This window comes from Rattus rattus, chromosome 10 (genome assembly GCF_011064425.1).
Source record: "Rattus rattus isolate New Zealand chromosome 10, Rrattus_CSIRO_v1, whole genome shotgun sequence".
Taxonomy (NCBI): Eukaryota; Metazoa; Chordata; class Mammalia; order Rodentia; family Muridae; genus Rattus; species Rattus rattus.
In genome coordinates, this window is record NC_046163.1 from 25660905 (window position 1) to 25677397 (window position 16493).

Below are 16493 nucleotides of genomic sequence, written 5' to 3' on the forward strand. Positions count from 1 at the left end.
GAGGGAGAGCTGTGGATGGAGGCCCTTAACTGGGCTATGCAAACCACAGAGTGTTCAGACTGAATTCCAATCAGCTCGCCTAGGGCTAGGCACGACTCAACATTCACAGCACGGTCCACAGGTCCATTGTAATCACTAGCCCCTTGCTGTTAAGAAAGGGGTTAACTTCCTGTTGACTGACTTTCGTGGGGTTGAAAAGACAGCTGCAGGAGAGAGAGCCAGGGGTCTGGAGTCAGCTTTGACCCTGAGTCTTCAGTGAGGAAGGAGGCATTCTGTAAAGCAGGATCCCTGGGTACAGTCATGTCCTGAGGTAAGGAGGTAATGTTCTAGTCATTTCTCCCATCTTGAAAAGAATGGGGTGCCTGGCCTACATAGCAAATTCCAAGTTAGTTCCTCCTTCCCTTGTCCCCAAGGTCCCTCTTCCTGATGAGGACAAAATTGACTTGGGGCTTGGGGTGTGAAACTACAGTTCTGGAGATCAGGCTGGGAGGTTGGCCCTGATAAGCCTATAGCCTGTATTCCAGCAGGGCTTACCTTGAACTTGAAGTCATCATGGCTGGTGGAGCCTTTCATGGTGAATGACTGGGAAAAGCTGGGGAAGAAGCCAGGACAGTTTAGGACCATGCTAGCTTGACCGTCTCTCTCTAGGACTTAGACATCCGGGTCCCAAAGAGCCTGCAAATCCAAGCTCAGCCCTGGGGCTCTATGGCCACCCCTCCCCCGCAACACCTCCCAGGTGTATGCTGTGAGGCAGCCTGACTCCCTGCTTGAAAACTCACCTCCCCTCAGAGAACTCTGAAACTTCCTCATCTGTGCTGGCATAGCCATTCTCTGAGGGAGAGAAGGAAGGAAAGAGGTTGAGAGATGCCGTCAGAGTACATGGCTTCTCCCGCACCTCACCCACTAGGATCAGACCAAGGCTTCGGAGGGAATCCTGAGGCAGGGGAGCCTTGGGAGCTGGACGGTTTTCCCGACACTTATGCGTACCATGTTGCACATTGTAGATGAGGGCCTGCAGCTCAGGGTGTGCCTCAGCCTTCTCACGCAAAGCATCTAGGAGCAGGTGGTTCTGGGAAGAGCCTGTCATGTCTGTTTGTCTGAGGCGTCCTTCCAGCAGCCGGATCTGGGCCTCCTTCTGTGCTACTTGAAGTCCCTGGAGTCAGAGAGCAAGGCTTGGGCTTACTCTTTTGTGATCTGTGGTTGATGCTATAGCCCCTAGGCTCCTATATACACATTGGTGATGGTCACCCTAGCATACCTTTGTTATGGGTGGACTTGTGACCCCTCATTCATATGTAGAAGTCCCAACCCGTTACCTCAAAATGTGACTGTACTTGGAGACGGATCCTTTAGAGTGGGAACCAGGATGATATGAGGTCATAGGGTGGTCCCTAAAATAGTGTGACTGGTGTCCTCATAATAATAGATCATGACACGCCACACAGAAGATCATGTGAAGACACAGGGAGGAAACAATGGCCATGGAAGGAGGCTACAGGAAAACCCACCCTGCTGGCATCTGACCTTAGCCGTAGGGAAGCCCTGTTGCAACAGCAGCCCAACCTGTGACATTTTGTCAATGTCACCCTTGAACACTAACACGGTTCCCTAAGACACAAAGCAACACTGAGGAGTCACTGAGGGTCTGGCTAAGAGTGGGGCAGAGTGGCTTCCCAACCTCTTTCCAGTTAACTATATGTACACCGGCTGGTGTCTGTCCCCAGGACTCGGGTCCTAGGACAGAAGGAAGGAAACATATTCTTTGGCCACTGATTGAGGAGAGGCTCCCAAAGGATTCTGATGTTCTGGTAGGCAGAGGGTGGAATGCAATTTTTGTTTCCTCCTCCCCAATTCCTAATGTACACACACGTCTCCCTCTGTCTCCAACAGACCCAAGCCCAATCCTGCTGTGGACGGGCCTGGGCCACGACACCTTTAATTGAAGCTCTATAGTGTGCCAAGTCCCCTACGTGTAGCACTCTGGACACCCAGTTACAAGTTCTGTACTGTCAACGTTTGGGTTTTACAGCCACAGAACCTGAGGCTTGCTGATTCAGGAGCTTGTCCCAGCCTGTGAATGACGCAGGTGGGAAAGAGCCAAACCCGTGGACTTCACTACCAGGGTATGCAATGCCTGTCTCGTGCCAGGGGAGCTGCCAGCTCACCTTGTCAATGGATGCCTTGAGGAAGTTGTCTAGCAGGAGGCGGGCTTCAGCCAGAGAGCAGGAGCTAATGACCACCGATGTGTCTGTCGAGTCCAGCTCCTCCTTTAAGAGACCAGAAAGCAGAAATCGCATCACACAGGGCTGCCCAAGCCCACTCGTGGTTACCACCCCACCCAGCCAGGCCCGGCCCTGTGGGCACCTTGGTTTCCTCCAGCTGCATGATAGTGGCTTGGCAGTCAGTGATGCTGTCATTGATGTAGTCAATATTGGCTGCCAACACTTCGATCTCCTCAGCCAGCTCCTGTAGTCCCTTCTCCTCCTCGGGGCTCTCAGCCTGCAGGCGCTCCCGCTTCCTCCGCAGTGCCTCCTGTAGGAGGAAGAGCTCCTCCCTTTTCTGGGAATGGGGCGGAGGAGGGGAGAGTGATGGAAGATGCCTCTCAGGCATGGGTGCTGCTCACGGCTCCTACACCAAGCCACCCGCCTGTCTGGGGTTGTCCAGAGGTCAGAAGAGGCATGAGGAGCAGACGGTGGGAGCAGGGAAGGAGTGAGGAGTCAGAGAAGTGGGAAATGACCGGACATATGGAGCGTGGGGTGGGAGAGACCGGGAGGTAGGTCCCACCTTTATGAGACGCTCCATATCAGCCTCCAGGTTGACGATGGTCATTCTCTGCATGACAATGTCAATGATCCTCCGCTCCAGGGACTGCCACTTGAGTCTCGCCGCCTTACTGAAGCTTTGGCTGGCTCCCTTCTTTTGGAACTTTTTCCTGAGGCAAAGGGGCTTTGGCTGACTGCTCTGAACCTCTCCCTGCAGCTCTCTGAGGCCCCTCCCCAGAGCCAGAAGCAGAGCCAGAGGCACCAGAGCTCTTCCCCAACCTTCACACTTCCTCACCCTGGTCCTGCCCACAGAGCACTCAGACTCCTCACCTGGCTGGGCGGGCGCCATTGACAGTGGCTGTAGGGTGGTCCCCCAGGAAGTGGTTGATTTTTCGGTTCCACTGACGCACTATGCTGGAGACAGAGCGAGCTCCGGATTCAGCCTCAGACGAGGTAGTGCTGGCAGACACCTCAGCCCCAGAATCCATATTGGGGGGCTTCAATCCTACACGTCCGGCCACTCTCTCAGACATGGGCTTTGCTAAGCGCCTCAGTGCGGAAACCTGGGGAAAGTGGGGACAGGAAGAGGGGAACCCAGTGAGTAAGGAAGCTTGGAGGGACAGGAAGAGGGGGACCCAGTGGCAAGGAAGCCTGGAGGGACAGGAAGAGGGGGGCCCACTGAGTAAGGAAGCCTGGAGGGTCAGAGAGCCTGGAATGAGGCGTTGGGGAGAAAAGAAGCAGCTTGGGGCTATAAAGGGCTAAGATGTCTATGATGTAAATAAAATAAACCTAAAATTCTCTCCTCTCCCTCCCCTTATGGGTGTGTGTACATGTGTGCATCCAGATATGCACATGTGTTCCCAAGGGTGTGGAGGCCAAAGGAGGACATTGAGTTTCTTGCTTTACTATTGTCCCTCTTACGTTCTGGGACAGTGTCTCTCAATGACCCCAGAGTTTGCCCATTAGCTGGACTGGCTGGCCAGCAAGTGCTGGGATCTACCTTCTTGACCATGCCGCTGTTGTCAATGTGGGTATTGGGAGTTCAAACACAGGTCCCCATGCTTATGTGGTGGATTTACTGACTGAGCCATCTCTCTAGCCCTTTTCACTCTTTAGTCGATGACCATCTAGGCACTGAGGATGGGAGGTGGATTCTGCCCTCTAGGCTCAACTCACTGGTTGAGAAACCATTTCTCACAGGGTGCTACAAATTGGCAAGGCTGTGCTCGCTGAATGAAGAGATCCAGTCCACGAGTAGTATGGGGTGGACCCCACTTCTTCAGAGGACAGCAAACATCAGAACCAGAGCTAGGCCTGTACAACCAGGCTGCCCGTTGAGAGAACTCACCTCCTGGGTTTTCCTCCTCAGAACTATTTCCTGTTGGCGCTTCTGAGATTCCAGGGCCCGTATCTGAAACTGAAAGAAAAGGGTTGGGCCACATTCAGTCACCACCAGCTGTCTTTTCTGGGGTGGGGGTGAGGTTCGAGATGTCTCGTGTAGCCCTGGCTGTCCTGGAACTCACTCTGTAGATGAGGCTGGCCTTGAACTCAGAGCTTCACCTGCCTCTGCCTCTCAAGTACTGGGAGTAAAGGGGTGTGCAACCACTTTCTGTCCAGACAGGACTGGGAACAGGGTGGGCAGCTCTGTAGCCAAAGGCTCAAGATTTTCCTGTGTGGGGTGATTCTCACACAGCCAAACTGTAGATAAAACGGTACCCGGAGTCACACCCTTCTACCAAGAGTGACCCACAAAGACAATTCTCTTGATCTTATCTCCTCCCAAGAACACAAATCTGAATTAGAGGCCCAGTTCTCCTAGGCTATTTCTTCTGGGCCTGGAGCACCATGTGTTTGATTTTGCTGGTGATGTTAGCCAAATTCTTGCCCTTCTCTGGACTTGAGTTATCTTCTTGGACTTGTAGGGGTTGGGATAGAAGCCAACAGTGGCTCTGCCTTTCTGATGGGCTGTACTCTGCTCCAAGCATGGCTCTTGTCGCTTGGAACAGTAGGAACTGGGGGAGAAGGGTCATGAGTAGAGAGGAGTGGTTGAAAGCTCCCGGAGGGCTCTCACCTCCTGCCTCCGTTGCTCCTTCTTGAGCTGAGCAATCTCCCGGTTCCTCTTGGTCTCCACCAGTCGCCGCCGCTGCTGTTCCTCACGCATTTGCTTCATGAGGGCTACCTGGGATGGCAGAGGTAATGGAGGTGAGGCAGGGCTGGGCAGGTGTGGCCCATGTGCCTCCTTCAGTAGCAGGTAGGGGGAGACACTGGCCAGGGGAGTGGTCTTCTAGGCATCACTGACTGGGGGTCTGAAACATAAGGTTTCCTTCCCACTCATCCTCAGGGGCTAAGAGATATTATATGTGGACAAGTGCTAAAGAACTGGCCTTAACATTTGAAGTCTATCCTAACCACCATCCTCAGCCTGACTGAAGACTCCAGGGCCCATTTCAAAGTGATAACGACATAATGAGAGCTGCCCACGTGGCAGGCCCTGTCTTTATGACACATATCTGAGAAAGACAGCTCTCCTGTTTTATAAAGAAGTGAGCCTTCAAGACAAAATGACTAACAGTTGCAGAGTAGGAATGACTGGCTAGTCTTGGATCCTGGGTCACCTTAACTTCCCAGCTCCAGGCTCATCTGTATGACCAGCAAGTGTGGCTGCATCCACTGGTCCAGGGAGGTGGGTGAGTGCTCTCTGGGCACAGGATAGTGCTGAAATGGACCCCGGGACTGAGACAGCATTGCTCAGATTCTAAGACAGGAGTCACTATGCTCTCCTGACAGAGGACCCTGAAGCCGGGCCTCACCCAGTTAAGATCTCCAAGACACAGGCTCTGCTTGCAGTTTTTGGCTGATCCTTTTACTACCCATCTAGTGAAGAACCGGGGGGCCCTGTTAGAGCCCCCCCAACCCCAGGATGATCCCAATCCCTTCTTTTTCATTTGTAGAGCTGGGATCACAAAAATGTAGCCAGGTAGACAGAACTAAGTCCTAAGTGAAGGACCACGTCTTGGGCATTTGGCTCTTTTTTCCCACGTTTCAGAACCTCATGAAAGTGTTCCCTTGAGAGCTTTTTCTAGGGTCATATCCACTTCAGATGACAGCTTGGAGAGGTTGGGACTACCCCGAAGAGGCACCAGTAAGAAGATGGGGCCGGGGGATGGGGAGACATGGATGGATGGATGGATGGATGGATGGATGGATGGATGGATGGATGGACGATGGTACATGAACAAAGACAACCATGTCAAAGTTTCCTCAGCCATACCTGTTGAAGGCCCAGGTCACACACAGTGAACTACAGACAGCCTGAGGATAAAGGTCACTAGGCCCTCTGTCTGCATTGCCCAAGGGCTCCAGGGGCCCCAGGGATCTGTGGGTAATTGAATCCCAGTGCAATTTTCTGTCAGTGGCTTCGTGTCTACAGGGCAGAAGCACTGAGGTAGAAAATGAGAATGGGGCTCTTTGGGGCCATGCTGGGCTGATCTCAGCAAGGAGATAAAGGACTCTAGATCTGGTTGGGGACAGAGTCCGCTCAGGTTCAGTTCCATTTCCTCTAAAAATAGACAACTGCCTCTTTCCTGTGCACACTGGTCAGCAGGAGACAGGACAGCAGTGAAGACTGTTACCAATGGCTCCTGAGTCCCCAAGGGGAACTGCCTTTGCCAGCCTTTGTTAGGGGTCTAGCCTCGGAGCTTAGCCCAGGGCTGTGGAGAGCTGGGAGACAACAGAAGCGAAGGGTCAGGGAAGAAGAGTCTGAGGGTGACAAAAGAGAGTCACAGAGCAAGAACCTGCAAGGCCCAGGCAGGAGCTAACACCACCAGATACCGAAGTTCAAGACCCCAGCCGCTGACATCAAAGAGCAGATCCTACAGACTGTGCCCTGTGGGCTGTGCCCAAGTAGAAAAGGGAGCCCAGAGCCACCCGCCAAGAACACACACCAGCTTGGAACATCGAGGGCAGAATTTACATCCTGGCACTATATCCTGGTAGCAGGAATACCTTCCCTGAACCTCGGATCTCCACAAACACAGTGAGAATGGCGTCCTCCTTTCCTAAGGATGTAACAGCATATTTGCCTAGCTAAGAGCTGACCATGACCATGACTTATTACCATGAGGAGAGGCAAGGGTTGTACCAAATGAGGCTTCAAGGCTTCCTTGTGCAGACAGGAGGCAACTGTAGTACAGCTTCCCAACACAGGGGGCAGCAATGAGCAGTGTGCTTGCAATGAACTGGGATGAGGTTGCTAGGAGAGTGTGCATGGCTGGGGCAGGACTGGGTCAAGTGATGCTGTGCGTTCAGAGGACAATCCTCACTTAAAAGCAGTGATGACATTTAACGTGGATATGGATTCTAAGACACGGTGTAGGTCCCCAGGCCCCACTCTTCACACCCTCTGCCTACCTTGGCCTTCTTCATCTCGGCTACCTCCGTTTGCAGCTTCTTCAGCTCCCTCTCATAGCGAGACTGGTTCTTGAGCAACCTGGCATGCTCCTTTTGAGCAGCCTGTAGCTTCTGCAGGTCCCGGTTCATCTCCCGAAGCCTCTTCTCATAATCCGCCTTTATCTTGTTGGCCTTCTCCTCCGTGTAGCACTCCATAGTACCTGAGGACAGTAGAAAAGCAGGGTCAGAGGCACGGGCTCATGGGGAGAGAGGCACTCGATTCTGATTTTACAGTCGACCCCTCCCTGAGCCTGCTTCTTCATCTGAACAATGAGGATGTGGGTTCAGCAGCTGCCCTAACTTTCCTGCTCTGACATTCAGTTTTAGTGTTGCAGACTGAGGCTTCGGTCCCTGGAAAGCTGGTGGCAGCAGGAAGTGGAGCGTTAACAAGAGCCTGGGTGATGTGATTACAGCAGGAGTAAGCTGGGTCTTCACCCAGACTCTCCCACCTGAACTGCGAACAGACGTCCTCCCCTGAGCAGGCCCAAGACCAACGCAACTGCCAGCTCTCACTCCGTCTCAGAAAACCTCACCACCTCCTGCCCAGAGGCTCGTATCCTGAGACGTGGCCCCCCACACACACACACATCCCCAGACACACACACACACACACACACCACACACACACACACACACACCCCACACACACACACACACACACACACACACACACACACACACCACACACACACACACACACACACACCACACACACACCACACACACACACACACACACACACCACACACACACACACACACACACACACACACACACACACACACACACACACACACACACACACACACACACACACACCACACACACACACACACACACACACACACACACACCACACACACACCCCACACACACACCACACCACACATACACACTCACATATACACACCACACCACACACACACACACACACACACACACACACACACACACACACACACACACGCACACCACACCACACACACCACACACAAACACACACACACATCGAGTCTTGAGCTCAACCTCTAATAAGATACCTGAGCCCAACCACATCGTACCACCTGTCCACCTTCCTCCTAAGCTTCCAGTTTAATCTTCTTACACAATAGCAAAGGTGATGTTTTAAAAATGCTTTTAAGTGTCTTGTATACCACCCCTTTCCTTACTCACTCGCTGCCAGGTCTGGTGATCTCAACTCTCCGAGGAAAGGTGGCATATTGCAATGACAGACATGACCTCTTCTCCGACTAGTCTAGGCCACCATCCTACCAACATGCCAGGTACATAGCTGCCTCTGGGCCTTAACAGCTTCCATTCCTTCTCTCTGGAATGTTCCTTCCATTGCTAGTTCTACTCTTGTGATGCACCAAGAAAGAGCCCTACTTACTTACTCTTTCAGGCCTTAATCCGTGAGGTCACCTTCTCTATATAGCCTTCCATGCCCTCCCCAGACTACACCATCCCTAAGCACCCTGTCCTCTTCCCTTGTGCATATTAAAAAAAAAAAAAAAAAAAAAAAAAAAAAACCACTCAGGAGTGCCATCCTTGCTAGCAATTCTGCTTTATGCTGTCACCTCCGCCAGAGTGTACACTCCAGGAGAGGGATTTTACACACTAAGACAACTCTAGTTCCTAGAATAACATCTGCTCTATCACACACGTTCAGCTAACATTTGCTTAATAAGTGGATGAGGAAACGAATTACTGACCAAGAGGACTGCAGGGCAGTAGAAAAAGAAAGACACAATTTGAGAAGTCTTATAAACTGAATATAGTAAGTGGGGGGAGGGGGGTTGGGAGGTATCTTAGCACATGCCTAGGGAGAAAAAGGATTAGAGATTTTAATATGATGGGGAAGGGATGGGGAGAAAGGGGAGAGGAGGAGAGAGAGAGAGGAGGGAGGGAGGGAGGAGAGAGAGAGAGAGAGAGAGAGAGAGAGAGAGAGAGAGAGAGAGAGAGAGAGAGAGGGAGCGCCAGAGCATAGGGCATGTGGTACCTGTCTATGGTTCTACCACTCTGGAGGCTGAAGCAGAAAAACTGCTACAAGTCCCAGGCCAGCCTGGGCTACATGGCAAGACTCTGTTGCAAAAGAGGAGTGGTCAAGTTTTCAAGATGGCTCAGCATATAAAGGCACTTACTGCCAAGCCTGATGAGCAAAACTCAATCCCTGTCACCCAGATGGTGGGAAGAGAGAACAGAGTTCTTCTGCAAGCTGTCCTCCGGCCTCTATGTGTGTGCTACGTCACATAAACACTCACATGTGAACACACACACACACACACACACACACACACACACACACACACACACACACGCCCCAAATGTAATTTTAAAACAAAAGTAGCAGAGAAACTGGGTGAGACACAAGAACTTTAAACTATGGGCAAAAGGTCACAGTGGTTTGCTCAGAGTCCCTGTGCACGAGGCCAGGCATTATTAGAACGATGGTGGGTGTCTTTTGACAAGACAGGGGGTCAGGGAAGAGATGTATGACTCTGGCCTCACTGAGGTTCTGCAGCACGCGGTCGCGCTCCAGCTGTGTGTCTCGGATCTTGTTCTGCAGCAGAATGAGCTTCTCCTCGTACTGGTGCTTGAGCGTCTGCAGCCGCCGCTGGCTGTTCTCCAGCTCGTCGATCAGCTTCTGCTTGATCTCAATCTCACAGGTCAGGTCCGCCAGGTCTGCCTGGAAGTTGACTTCTGCAGAGCCAGACAGAGCCAGACTCAGCCCCACGCCACCGGGTGCAGGGACAGGGGAGCTGAGTGTGGTGGGTGGGGCATCCTCTGGTCAGCAGTGACCAATCAGTGACCAGGCAGGGAGGCAGAATATGGCCAGGTGGGGCAATACATTTGATGAGCAGCCTCAGAAATGCCCGGCTGGGCTCAGGAGCTTGGAGGGAGTCCCTTCCTACCCCGATGGGCCCAAAGGCCTATGTCACCATGACTGATGACATGGGACTCTGCTTGGGTGGAGGAGGGTAAGTGGCCCAAGAGCACCCTGTAGGGCTGTGGGTGAGAGATGACAACAGGACAGAGCTGAAGGACAGATGTCTCTTTGTGAAGGAGGGGGTCTTGACACCAGCCGAAAGTCATTGAAACGTCTGTCTCTGAATCCATCAAAGTGGTCAGGGATCTCTCTGAGCATGCTCAGTGGTGATTCGGGGGCGTCAAATACCTGCCCAAGGTAGCAGTGAGCATTGGCTTCGTCAAACTTTCTGAAGGGTCAGACTAAGCACAGCGGTGGACAGGGCAGAAGAGCTAATGCTCCCCCGCCCCCGCCCCGTTATTTACCGTTGCTTTTCTTGGCCTCTCACTCAGGAATCCGAGCCCTGTCTAGACAAGCAGTTTCTGAGCACTCTCGCAGGCTGACCCCACCCAGGTCTATCTGAGTGTCTTCTTGGGAAGCCCAGTTCTGATCCACAGTTCCACATCTCCCCAGCCCCGGCCCACGCACCCTTTTCCTCGGGGTCGGAGTCCGAGTCCACCAGGCTCTCTTCACTGCCCGAGTCTTCATCCTCATCCTCACGCCCTTCCTCCTCCTCACAGCCACTCTCATCTCGTTCTTCTTCCTCCTAGGCACAAAATACCATCAGGGCTGCACTGGCCTAGGGAGACGGGAGCCCTGAGGCCGGGACTGAGACAGGCACAAGACCTCAGGGGTGGAAGCCAGCTACACCCTCCTCTGGGAGACCATCCACTCCTAGTAGCCTGGGCACAGCCCCTGTGGAAGACGCTCAGTCTGGCATCATCCATTTGGGATGAGGCGAAGTCCGGAGGGATGGAGATCACCATGGCAACAGGTCAGCATTACCAAGAAACTCAAGGACCAACTAAAGGCAACGCCCTGCCCCACCCCCAATAACACCGATGGAGTCTCCACCCCAATGGGACATGCTGGTGAGCCCATGGAAGGGCAGGGTAGTCCTCACCTCCTCAGCCTCGTTCTCATCCGTCTCCTCACTGTTCTCCTGCTGGAGTTTTGCCCTCTTTTTGAAGGCTTCTTTCTCCGGGCTGCTTTTGGAAGGAAAATGAAGCCAGATTAGGGACCAATACCACAGGATGCTGGTGGGAGGTTCCTGCCTCATTGAGAACGGCTCTTCTTCTCCACCATCCACCCACCCTGCTCTATCCCCTGAAATTGACCTTGGTGGAGATGCGTGCACACACACACACACAGACACAGACACACAGACACACACACACACACACACACACACACACAGACACACAGACACACACACACACACACACACACACACACACACACACACACACACACACACACACACACAAACACAAAGGCTGGAGAGGTATCTTTCCTCCAAATTGTGTGAACATTACTGGTGATGCCCGGGAGTGGGGTGAGGCTGGGTAGGAGTGGTCCTCTCTGTACAAGGGGTGGGGAGCCGTCTTCCTGGATGGTGTTGGGGGTGGGGTGGGGTTCACCTTCGAATGTTCTGGCTGCCGGGGGAGGTGGGAACATTCCACTCACCTCTTCCTCCGCTGCCTGACCTCTTTCTTTTTCAGCCGCTCCAGATCTTGCTTGGCCCTGCGGATCACTTCAGAAGCGTCTTCCATGGAGCTGGCCGGGCTGCCCCCAAAGGCTGGACCTCCTGGAGATGCTCCCAGGGAGTAGGGGTTCCGAGCGGAAGCCCGGGAGAGGCTCCTTCGGAGGGACTCATTCATAGCCTCACTCTCCAGAAGCTTCGTGCTGTGCGGACAAAGCGTGTGGATGGGGACAGGTGAGTCACGGAAAATCAGCCCATGGCCAAGGCCCCCCAGCCTGTTCACACTGGATGGGTTTACTCACCGAAGCTCCTCAATCTCCCGGATGTAGTTCTGGATCAGAGCGCCAATGGCCTCGTTGCCATCCCCTGGATGGAGAAGACAGACAGGTACCATAGAGAAAGTGGGACAACCGCAAGGACTGGGGCGTGACTCCAAGCCTTGCATGAGCCTCCAGTGTGCTAGCTCGCGCGGGCCTCTCCCTCCATAAGGGAATCTACGTGAAGGAGATACTCGAACATGATCAGAGTTGTATCCAAGCACGGTTGGATAATGGCGCGGCATTGGAAACAATCTAAACACCCATCAATAGAGGCTGCTCAATCAATTATTCACCATCACAGATGGACCGTCATGCAATCATTTAAAAATTAAGTGGCTTGGAATATGAAGATTTATAAGACATGCTGCTAAATGCAGAAAGGAAGTCATAAAATAGAAAGTATGATCTCATGTAGGGAAAATGCAATGCACACATCATGATATATCTAAATGCATTTATACTCAAAACAAATGTACTGAGAAAGTGTGGGAAAACACGCACTCAGCCGCTCAGGAAGGATTCTTCTGGAAGCAGAGAGGATGTGGGTGGAGAGTCTGCTGCGGGGATTTTCGTCCTTTGCTTAATGTGCTATGTTGCCTCTTACATGCTTAAGAAGAAGGCTGTGTGTGCGTCATGCTAAATCGTTGGAGAAATGCATAAATGAACTGATCTGTGCACTGGCTGGCAGCCATTGCCTGCTGACTAATACCAAGGGCAGGAGGCATGTTGTTGCTCTGCGCTGGTCTGCTGTACCCCGACTCACCAGCCTTGGCCAGAAGCAGGTTAGCCTCCTGACTCATGAGTTGTGTGACCCGGCTGTTGATGGCATCGATGGCTTCCTGCATGGCCTTCACTCGGAGCCGCAGTGCTCCGTTCTCCTTCTGTAGCATGGCGTTCTCCCGGAACAGGTCGCTGTAGCCCTCTGCACCGTCCTCCCCAATCACTCGCTTGCCCTGGGATGGAGACAGGCAGGGGGCAGTCAGGGGCTAAATCTCATAGGAGGATACAGTGACAATCCTCCTCCACCCGCCTTCAGCCTTCCCCAGGACAGGGTGGGACTCTGGTCTTTGTCATCTCCAGGTTTCCGAATGTATCTCCTGTCTCCTTAGGTCCAAAGCCTTACCTAGCACTGGATATGGGGGCTCACTGAGGGCTCACCGGGAGCTTATGCCTTATAATCTCAGTGCCTGGAAGTCTGAGGCATGAGCATCACAAAATCAAGGCCAGCCTGGGCAAAATGAGTTCCAGGCAAACCTGGACTACATAATTAGTTTCCTCCTAAAAGCAACACCAAACCAAACAAACGAACAAATCGTTCTCTCCCTGACAACAAAAAGTCCAAATTCTTGATTTATCTGGGTATCGATCACTTTCATTATCCTAAAACACTAGTCCAAGTGACAAACCCTACCCGGGCCTGACAACTGGCATACATGGGTGAGCCAGCCTGGGTGTAAGACAATAAGGAGTGGTGGGGACTGCAGTGGAGAAAAGTCTCCTTCCATACCCCTGCTCTCTCATGTTTAACTGCCTCCCTTAAAGCTGAAACAGTTAACTGTGCATAACGTCACCAAGATGTTGGGCTTACAGAGCTGTCTGTAGTATAAATAAAAAGTTAAAAGTTGTAAACGGATGAATCCCACCTTTTTAAAATCCCCTCTATTTTTTTTTTTTTTTTTTTGCCAACATATGTTATTATACTCGCTGCTTAGTCAAAGAAGAGAGACTATTGTAAGGGTAGAATTTCAGCAGCGCAGAACGCGCCACGACCTACTTCTCCTCGATTGTCTGTGGCTCTTGATTGCTTAACCAACAGGCTATGCCTGTCAACGTACGGTTTGTTTGTGTTTGAACCGTGAGGCTCCTTCATATAACAAACCCTGACACTGCTACACACTCCAGCCAGCTTTGTGCCAGTTGCTGGCAGGGACAAATTTTCCACAGATGTTGAGACTTCCTGACTTTCCGAAAAGCCGTCGACTAGGTTGCATTCTTCTGAAACCGAGAACAAACCCGCTCGTCTGTGTGCCGGATTCGGATGGTGCTACCAGAGGGTGACGTCAGTCTTGGATATTAGAATTAGACACGCCCCCTCAAAGCACCTGTTTGCCTCCTTTCGGCTGTGTTTCTGTGGTTTGCTCTCTACCCAGAAGGCCTGCTGGCCTCCTGCTGATATCGCATTTGTTTTTCAAAATCCACACCCCTTCCATAAGGCCCCGCCCCCCACACCACCACTGCAAAAAATAGGCCGACTCCTCTGCCCCTGCAGCACACTGGGCAACTCCTGTGTCCCCACTGTCAATGACTCCACCATGGTGGGGTGCTCATCTATTCCAGTGCAATACAGTCTGTGGACTAAAGAGAAGCACCTTCCCTCGACCAAACACCCGGGCTACAAAGCCAGGGTGTCTTAATTCTTACACTGCATATTCTAAACCTAGACAGCTCAGCCACAAAACCCATTACTGGGAACCACATCCGATGCACAGTGGTGTCTAGCAGATAGGAGGAGGGATGGGTGCTGCAAAGCTGGGAGGCCCGCATAGAATCTGGTTGTGGGATGCTCTAGGGCAGGGTGTGGAGCAGGGCATCGGCTCCTCGTGGGCGGCGTGCTGGAGGTAGGGGGGTGCTCACCGCCTTGTATTCCATCAACTCCATCTGCAGGCGTGCGATCTCGGCTCGCAGCGCACTGATCTGCTGGCTGGTCTTGTCCTGGTTCACTACCACTTTGTTTTTGATGTTTCGAGCCCGATTGGCATATTTGAGAGTGTTGAGCGTCTCCATGAAGTCCCGATCTGAGGGGCTCACACAGGCGATCATGATGGTCTGGCTGAGAGTGCAAACAGGTTGGGTGAGGACAAAAAGGACAAAGCCAGTCCCAGAAGCACTGTCCCACAGCTGAGGCTCTGTTTCACCCTGACCCTCCTCCCCGCAATTTAACACTTAAAGGACCTGGAATCTGGGATGTGGGACCCTGGACCACCTGGCTGAGATCTTCCATAGCAAGAGAGGAAAACCCTTGAAAACAGTTAACAAGGGGTGATGCCTAATTACACAATTCTCTGCTTGGAGACGAAAGTGAGTCATGGCCTCCCTGTTGGCCTGGCATTTCCCGCTTGTCGTCTTGTTGGACTATATGGCTGCCTTTAAGAATTGTCTCTCCCTGCCCCACATGTGGCCCATACATATACAGCCACCAAACTAGATAAGATGGATGAAGCAAAGAAGTACAGGCTGACAGGAACTGGATGTAGATCTCTCCCAGAGACACAGCCAGAATACAGCAAATACATGGCTAATGCCAGCAGCAAACCACTGAACTGAGAACGGGACCCCGCTGAAGGAATCAGAGAAAGGACTGAAGAGCTTGAAGGGGCTCGAGACCCCATATGTACAACAATGCCAACCAACCAGAGCTTCCAGGGACTAAGCCACTACCTAAAGACTATACATGGACTGACCCTGGACTCTGACCTCATAGGTAGCAATGAATAACCTAGTAAGAGCACCAGTGGAAGGGGAAGCCCTTGGTCCTGCTAAGACTGAACCCCCAGTGAACGTGATTGTTGGGGGGAGGGTGGTAATGGGGGGAGGGGAACACCCATATAGAAGGGGAGCGGGAGAGGTTAGGGGGATGCTGACCCGGAAACTGGGAAAGGGAATAACAATCGAAATGTAAATAAGAAAGACTCAAGTTAATAAAGATTCTCACGTCTGTGAAAGAAGGAAACTGAGTCTCCCTAGCCACAGGTCACTGAACCCCTCACGGTTCCTGCCTCTGAGTCTGCAACCTAGGCTGAGAAGGTCCCCTTCTCCTGGGAGTCAGGACCTAAGCCTAGGTCCGTGTTCTGCATCCAGGAACGTTCCTCCCCTCCCCTCCCCGGACTCTGTCATCAGATACCTGTTGCCTCCAAGAGAGTCCTGGAGCAGCCGAGTGAGCTTGGAGTCCCTGTAGGGCACGTGCACGACTTTCTTGCTCTGATCTCCCAAGGCACTGATCACATTGCCCAAGGCCAGCTGTGGGAGAGAGAGCTCGAGAGTCACACAAGGAAGGCAGCGAGCGTAACACAACACTCAGGCTCCCGGGTGGGTTCATACACCGATTTGATAAACTGAGACCCGAGGGTGAAGGGAGGAGCCAACAGGGCCCTTTGGGTGCTCCAGTCAGCAGGTAGAAGCCCAAAGAGAACTGGGTAGCCATTGAAACACAGGACCTGTCTTAGTCTGTGCCCTCTGCCTCCCGGGGCCGGGTGACTCTCAGTGTGCCTACCAGACCACAGTTGATGGAGATGCCCTCTTTGGCCTGCTTCCGCCGGGTGGCCCCTGTCCGCTTCAGCCTCTGAGCCCGCCAAGTCCACAAAGTGAAACTTAGCAGTGAGCGTCTCATACCAGTGCCCGTGGCCCGCCGTCCGAAGCCCAGTCACGTCTCATTCACCTGCAGCAGAAAGTGACAT

At 52.6% G+C, this 16493-nt stretch overlaps 1 protein-coding gene across 1 annotated transcript in view; it reads right to left on the minus strand.

The window, feature by feature from the left end:
* The window catches only part of LOC116911606 (kinesin-like protein KIF21B), an 82022-nt gene that overhangs the window by 3197 nt on the left and 62332 nt on the right, over positions 1-16493 (minus strand). Inside the window, 20 exon segments of the mRNA XM_032915581.1 lie at positions 468-592; positions 780-831; positions 988-1153; positions 2166-2267; positions 2365-2559; positions 2785-2932; positions 3093-3325; positions 4111-4179; positions 4834-4941; positions 7173-7372; positions 9720-9911; positions 10666-10783; positions 11141-11222; positions 11704-11922; positions 12022-12085; positions 12803-12992; positions 14674-14869; positions 15941-16056; positions 16310-16379; positions 16381-16465. Coding sequence (XP_032771472.1) covers positions 468-592; positions 780-831; positions 988-1153; positions 2166-2267; positions 2365-2559; positions 2785-2932; positions 3093-3325; positions 4111-4179; positions 4834-4941; positions 7173-7372; positions 9720-9911; positions 10666-10783; positions 11141-11222; positions 11704-11922; positions 12022-12085; positions 12803-12992; positions 14674-14869; positions 15941-16056; positions 16310-16379; positions 16381-16465 — 2730 coding nt within the window.